At 34.6% G+C, this 7,892-nt stretch overlaps 1 protein-coding gene across 1 annotated transcript in view; it reads right to left on the bottom strand.

The window, feature by feature from the left end:
• Positions 1-3,324: 3,324 nt before the first annotated feature.
• The window catches only part of LOC105304696 (contactin-associated protein-like 3), a 196,805-nt gene continuing 192,237 nt past the window's right edge, over positions 3,325-7,892 (bottom strand). Inside the window, exons 22-23 of the mRNA XM_023522576.1 lie at positions 7,815-7,886; positions 3,325-3,518 (exon numbers count right to left, since the gene is read on the bottom strand). Coding sequence (XP_023378344.1) covers positions 3,325-3,518; positions 7,815-7,886 — 266 coding nt within the window. The remainder of the gene's footprint in view (positions 3,519-7,814; positions 7,887-7,892) is intronic.

Below are 7,892 nucleotides of genomic sequence, written 5' to 3'. Positions count from 1 at the left end.
CGTAGTCAGAAGTAATTTATGTTGGTGAAAAGTGCTTCATTATATTTGTCTTCTCTCAAGGCAAGGTCCATGAACTTCATAGTTTATTTTTTAAAATTCAATTGAAACCAAATATCTATCAAATGTCCTATATAAAAAAGTTAAAAAAAAAAAGTTCTATAAATCGTGGTTATTCTAGACAAACAGAATATAAATGCCCCAATATGTTTTTCTATGTTGCTAAATAATACTGAGAAAGCAGTGAAGGGGGCCTCACTTCATTATGGAGGAAGCAAAGTTCTTAACTTCTAGTCCCAATGATGACTGTTATTTGTATGTTATTTTCCTTTCTATTTGGAAATAAAAATGGGGACTTATTATCTTTTAACTTTTATTCTGTAGAAAAATGCTATTTGCAACTGGAATCTGTATATTTAATTAGTGCTCTAGAAACCCAATTCTCTTGGGAAAATCATTTTTAACCAGTTTTGAGTGTATAGTAAATGTTCAACAAATAACTTACTGATTGTTAAATTATTGTTCTCTGGCAAAGGTATAAATATCTACATTTATAGGTATTTTAACTTCTTGTAAGCAGTAGATATTAACTACTTTGTGTTTGTATTTAAATATCAACATAAATAATATTAACAGATCATAGTATTACCTATATATATAGTAGAGATAAAGTAAAACACACTACTACAGAATGTATACATTTACACATTTTTTAATATTTAGGGGAAAAACAATATAATTTTATAATTCCAGTTTTATTAAACTCTTTAAAAATATTTTCCTAATTTAATTTAAAAATGTTATTTTATTAACACATAAGCAGTTAAAGTTTACAAATCAGTAAGGGAAAATAAATGATTCATCACATCACTGTCATTTGATACAAATATTTTATTTTCCCTTTAGAAAAGACAGCATAATAAAAATAAAAAACTACGTCCAAAAAAAAAAAAAAGAAGAAGAAGAAAGGAAAGAAAAAGAAAAGACAGCAGAGTGCAGTGGATCTCACTATCTATAAATCTCACTATCTGTACAATTTTAGCTACCAAAGAGATGCATTCTTTTAGAATATAAGATGATCACTTGTTAAAGTTGTAATGATGTTCACACTCAGTTACTCATTAAACAGAGCCTATCATTTTTGCACTGAATCCTTCTCTAATCTGCATAGACCTTTGGAAAAAAGTATGTATATCATTCACCAAGGCAGGCCCTTCATATATTACTACACTGAGATCCTGAAAATCCTTTGTTATTCATATAAAGAGACATCAATATAGATAGTGTTGTAGCAGATGGACTTTAAGGTGGCCCCCATGATTGCAGCCTGCTGGTTCATGTCTTCATGTAATTCCTACCCTTGAGTGTGAGCAGGACCTATGACTTGCTTCTAACCAATAGAATCCAGCAAAAGTAACGGAGTGTTGCTTCTATGATCCGATTACATTATATAAGACTTCCTTTTGCCAGCAGACTTACACTAGAGTTTCTCTGTCCTTTGCTAGCCTTAAAGAAGCAAGCTTTCACGAAACCTCCAGTAGTAAAAAACTCAGTGGTGTCAATAACCTGGGGAGCAGGGAGCTAATTTGTCCTCAGCTGAGTGTCCAGATTAGAACACAGCTGGCTGACACTTGATTGCAGCCTTTCAGAGGACCCAGTGGACCGGTGCCCAGCTCCTGATGCACAGAAATTATGAGATAATAAACATATGTTGTATTAAGCCACTAAATTTGTGGTAGTTTGTTACACCTCATAGAAAACTAATATAAAACCAGAAGAAAAAAAATTTTGAGAAAAGAATTAATACAGAGCATATCTTTTCCCATTGTTTAAAAAGAACACAGAAAAGAAATACACAATCAAAGAAATAGCAAGGCTGAAGGTACATGGTTCCAGTGGTCTTGCTGTGGTCAAAGTAAGTAATGTAACACCTGGCAGGCACACAGCAGGTGGGGTAGGGAGAGTGCAGCACATTTTTATTGTAATTGGCTATTGTGTGCAAACTGTGGCTCCATTTAATTATCTAATGACCCTGTCACAAAAGTAGTAAATGAAACAATTACCATAGTTAATATGAACTCTTGTTCTTCTAGTAAGTGAATATACCCTACTAGGAAATGAACTGGTCAATTTCGTGTGCTCTATTGGAAACTGACTCCAAATCCCAGAATCTTGATTAGAATGACAGATTTAATTCAGATCATACAATCTACATCTCTCTTAGCATAAACATCCTTCAAGTGATATTCCAAATAGTAACTAGTTGAGATGGTAATTCAGGGAGTGGTACGCTTGATCATTTCAAAATTTAGAAAGGGAAATGGAGAACTTCACGTCAAAATGTGACTTTTCTCCTAATAAATGAAAAGACAGTCACAAGAAATCAAAAGATTGTTGTGGATAACCTTCAGAAAAAGAGAATCACAAGACTACAAAGAAAAGTGACCCAATTACCCCACATTTAAAGGAAATAAATTTCGGATTATATTTCATTTAGATGAAGTGGATGAAGGATACATTTGCAATGTTAAGTATAGAGTTTATATCGGCGCAACTACAAAACGCACATTTTTGTGGGATCATTAGGTGATCGTTATTATAATCTAAAAAGACTATAATGACAAATTACAAAGAAAGACAAGCAAATTATAGCAGATTGGAATGCTACCTATGAATTTTCTGTTCCATAACTAAACTCAATACTAGAATTTCAGAGCTGACATTCAGTACTCATTTCATTGCTAACATATATCCAAACTGATTTAAAAGAGATAAGTAATAAAACAATCAGCCAAAAAATGTGAGATTTTTTTCCCCAGGTTTCTAATGCATTTTTGGTCACTGGGCTCTGGTTCACAGGAATATGGAAACCCACCTGAAGGCCATCTGAGAAGCACTCCTGGTATACCTATGTCAGCAGGGCATTGATAAATGAAGCATAACATAGGTTTCCACAAAATGAAACATTAGAGTCAAACTTAGTCTTTTATAAATTTCTGTGTCACATTTTTAAGAGAGTAGGGCTGCAGCTCAAATTCTTGTTCTCACTTAAAATCCAAAGTCATTATGCAAATACATTTCAGTTTTAGAAGATCAGGTCAGAATCATCAGAAACTGCCAAACAGTGATTAATGAGTACACCTAAGTTACCGCTACGTAAATAGATCATGAAAGGGTACTGAGCAAAGCCTCCCAGGACTGGGTGTGAGCAAATTGAGGGTTCTGCACACCACCGCTTGTCCCAAGAAGACAAGATGGGGGTTTCATGGAGCCAATTGCTTAACAAGAAAGTCACATAATTATAGAATTAAGTAAAACTACTGCTGATCAGAAGAAATACTCTTTCTGGCTTTCATAGACTGTACTTTGCATGTTGAGTTCACTTTTCAGAGCAGTCTCAGCATTGTCTCCATTTTTTTGAATATTTGACTCATTTTTTTGGTACACCCATCCCTGTTGATAAATACGTATTGCTATGGCAGTGGTACAGAGCAAGATAAATATCACAACTGCTATCACACCTAGTGAGAGAAGAGAAAGGAAAAACACAGTCAGAATATAAACTGTAAATGTCAGTCTAACTAGAACCTATCCTAGCATCATTCATATCATACATATAGATGATCTCGAACTTACAGTGACTTGGCTTGAGGTTTTCTGAGTTTATGATGGTGAGAAAGTGCTACGCATTCAGCAGAGACTGGCTATGCTGTTCAGTAGGCAAGGTGTATTAAATGCATTTTTGACTGATGATATTTATAATTTATAATGGGTTTATTGGGATGTAATCTCATCATAAGTTGAGGGACATCTATATAACATCAGAAAATTTGAAACCAAGGGTATTACAAAGTTTACTTCTAAGTCCATACGACCTTTAGATACAGCAGTTTTATGCCTTTATCCTAGACAGATCACGATTGGATTTCACTTAGTGTAGTCACACTTAAATTCAGAGACACAGTACAGCATCTTAGGTCATGCCTACAGGTCATGCTAATGAGCAAGCAGGTTATTGTCATGCTAATAAGCAAGCAAATTATTTTAAGAGTATTGAATGTATAGGCCTGTCATGCAGTAATTAAATGATTATGTATAAGTATTTTAATGACAATTTGATTTAATTTTGATGCGATGTGTTGCTGACCTACAGTATTGTGATGTATATATATATCATCTATCTCTACTAGGCCAATGGAGTCTTAAGTGATCTTTGCCTCGAGGGTTCATGCCTTTGTGCAGTCTCCTCCTTTCCTTGTAAGTGAGGCCTGTGACTTGCTTCATCAATAAAAAGGGACAAAGGTGATGGGCTGTTCCTAATTACCTGCCCCTGACTTTGTGATAATGTTACATACATAAGATAGTGGCACCTCTCTTCCTGCTAGCTGCACGGTGGCAAGCAGCCATGCTGAGAAATCCCACATGGCAGGAACTGAGGCAGCTTTTATATGCTAAGGGCAGGCTCTGGCCAGTGGCCAGCAAAAATCCAGATGCTCTCAGTCTTACAGCTGCAAGAGACTGCATTCTGCCACCAAACATGCAAGGCGGGAAGTGACTCTTTCCCCAGTGGAACCTACAGATGAGATCCCAGCCCTGGCTGACACCTCGATTGCAGCTTCATTAGTCCCTGACACAGGACCCCACTGAGCTGTGCCCAAACTCCTGACCCACAGAAATGTAAGATAATAAATGTGAGTTAGGTTAAGCTGTTTAGTGGGTGATAATTTATCATGCAGCAATAGATAACTACTATACCATAGTATTGATAACATTCAGTTAGATGGAAAGAGATTGTTTGAAATCTCTTGTTGGAAATGTTTTAAGTATTAAAAATATTAGCATTGCCAGTGGTTCTCAACCTTGGCTGCATGACAATAACTCAGAATCTTTGGGTGTGAGGTCTGGACATCAATATTGTTTTAAATGTCTCTCAGATTATTTTAAAGCATTGCCGGGGTTGAGACTGTTAAGCTAGGCTGAGAAATGTTTACTCAAGCTATCATATTAGTGAAGAATGAATGTTCAGTCTATCTATCTATATCTATCATCTATCTATCTATCTATCTATCTATCTATCTATCTATCTATCTATCTATCATCTATCTATCTATCTATCTATCTAGATATATATAGATATATATAAAGAAGCATTCACTAGTAAATATACTTTTAAGATTATTCACATAGGAATTAATATTTCCAATTAGCAAATGTTAGAAAACGCATCTAGTTATGTGAATCAAATTTGTACTGTAAACGAGTTCTTCATTATACTCTGGGACAGACATAAGCAAGTGTAGTGAAATCCGACAAACTCAAAGCTTGATTGCATGTAATTAATTGGTCACAGGAATTCCTGAGCATGTGCCGTCAGGAGCCCAGAGTCCCCCTTAGATAAGATGAGGTAGTATATTCATGAGGTTGTGAATATTCTTAAATATTCATAAATAGAATAATCATTACTTGCAATATATTTTGCATCTCAATTGGCACAAACAATAGAATTGCTTTAATCATTTTTAGTTATAGAACTTTGCTTTAAAGAGCTATATCACGTCTAGTTTTACTGTTAGGAATCAGTAACTGAATTACAACTATCAGGCAACTTAGTTAAACAATTACTGTCAGCATTATACCAAAATAGCCAGGATTTCACATGTGTGATTGTTTTGTGAGTGGTGGGTCCTAAATAACTTCAAACTTCATTCACTATCTGAAGAGATTGAGATAATTTAAATAATGGATCTGACACATTCTGGAACTTTCCCAACAGCAACTCCTGTGTAAATGTGTTTTTGACAAACTCATGTCTGCCTGACTGTCTACACATCTGTCTCTTTCTCTATCCATCCATCTATCCATCTACATTATGGATCCCTTGCCAGAAACAAACTCATAAATAGGGAGAACAAACTGATGGTTGCCAGATGGAAGGGTGTTGGGAAGAGCGGTGAAAAAGCGGAAGGGATTAAGAAGTACAAGTTGGTAGTTACAAAATAGTCATGGGGATGTAAAGTATAGCATAGGGAATATAGTCAACAATACTCTAATAACTGTGTATGGTGTCAGATAGGTACTAGATTTATCGAGGTGATCACTTCGTAGTGATTATATAAATATCTAATCACTGTTGTACACCTGAAATTAACATATTATATGTCAACTGTAATTGAAAAACTAATATATATATATTATATATAAAAGAAACCCTTTGTGATTTCTGGTTTACCTGGTTTGAATGTTGTTTAGGTTAATTCTCTTTTCTTATACCATTTCCTTTGTTTGCAAGAGTACAAAATAATGCAAAATGCAGACTATACGGGCCTGGTAAACTGAGCTGTTATGTCCCTGAGACCTTCTGTGGTGTGGTTCTTCCTTCCTCTATCAGGAGCCAGTAGGATTTCCTAGGGGAATAACACTGGTGCAACTTATTTACTTTGGATATCTTGCCAATGATATTTAGTCAAAAGCAATAAAGCTCTAAAGCAATACAGTTCTATCACCCAGTTGACTATTATTATCTTCGTTCTCTCTAATGAAAGGGCAATTATGATATTTTGCAAATTTCTGAACTCTTTCTTGGAAAATATTAATCACATTAAGGTGATTTATTTTAAATTAGCTTTATAGCAAAATCTCATTAAAAACATATTAATTTAGGAATAAGATTTCTTTTAAATTTTAACACAAAAGTATTCTTCTCAAATATACACTATAAATAACATTTATGTTTTGTTTCTTCTAGTTTTAAAATTGAGGTCAAATGCCTCACTCACTACAGAAATAAAGTAGTTGAGATAGGAATGGAAATGTTAACATTCTTACATAGATTTAGTCAGCCTTTTAAAATGTCTGAATATTTCCTAATTGTCTAGAGAAAATTTGTGTCGGAATAGAATGCTGGTGAATAAATAGATCCAATCTGAGCAGGTGTGCAGCTCCTTGAACAATGGACACCCAGTCAGTACCCTAGCTCTATGAGTAATTACAAGTTATTGTGGCAGCAGTGGAATGGAGAGCAGTTTACTTCCTCTTCACCAAGGAGAGTTTGCATCTGACTCACATTTTAATAATCTAATTAAACATATTAAAATGTCTTTGAATGATAGGGGGGATTTGAACATTCATTTTTGGACTCAGACCTAGATAAATTTGATTTCAGAGAATATATTGGAAGATATTTAAGATGCAATTCTCCTCTCTCTCTCTCTCTCTCTCTCTCTCTCTCTCTCCACATGTAGCCTCCTAAATTAGGATTAACACCAAAAACAGTTTTTTATCTTTATGTTTAGGAAAATGCCAATTTACATAGTTTAAGTGCTTCTCCTAATATGTTTTATTTTTAATATTATTTGAAAATGTTTTGGGCTGATGGATCGAGAGGTCCATGGCTACCTTGAAGCGAAAAAATGATATATATTGCATTTATATATATATATATATATATGTATGTACATATATATACACACACATATGAACATATATACATATATAAACGTATATAGATATATGTTTGTGTGTATATATGTATATTCATATACATATATATTTATATATACTGAGAAGTATTACTATATTAATGGTTATTTTCAAATAAAAGACCTTCTCATTATAGTTTGGCAACAGTTCTTTAAAAAGTGTTTCAGTGGAACCATCAGTTCCTTCTCCAGAGATATTGAATTCAGTAGAAATACATCAAGATTGTCAGCAAATGTGTATGGCCTGCCATTGACGTCGCGATCATTGAGTCTCATATTTTTCTTGGATTATGCTAACAGTGATAACACCAAAGACCAGATCATTCGCGGCCCTGTTACCTCCGAGGACCGCGGAGCCACTTCTGTCCGCATTGACGAAGGGCTCTCCCTCATCTGTTGATCCAGAACGACCTACAG

This window comes from Pteropus vampyrus, unplaced genomic scaffold, assembly GCF_000151845.1.
Source record: "Pteropus vampyrus isolate Shadow unplaced genomic scaffold, Pvam_2.0 Scaffold349, whole genome shotgun sequence".
NCBI lineage: Eukaryota > Metazoa > Chordata > Mammalia > Chiroptera > Pteropodidae > Pteropus > Pteropus vampyrus.
Note: the sequence above shows the minus strand (reverse complement) of the source record. Positions and strands in the feature narration are given on the sequence as shown.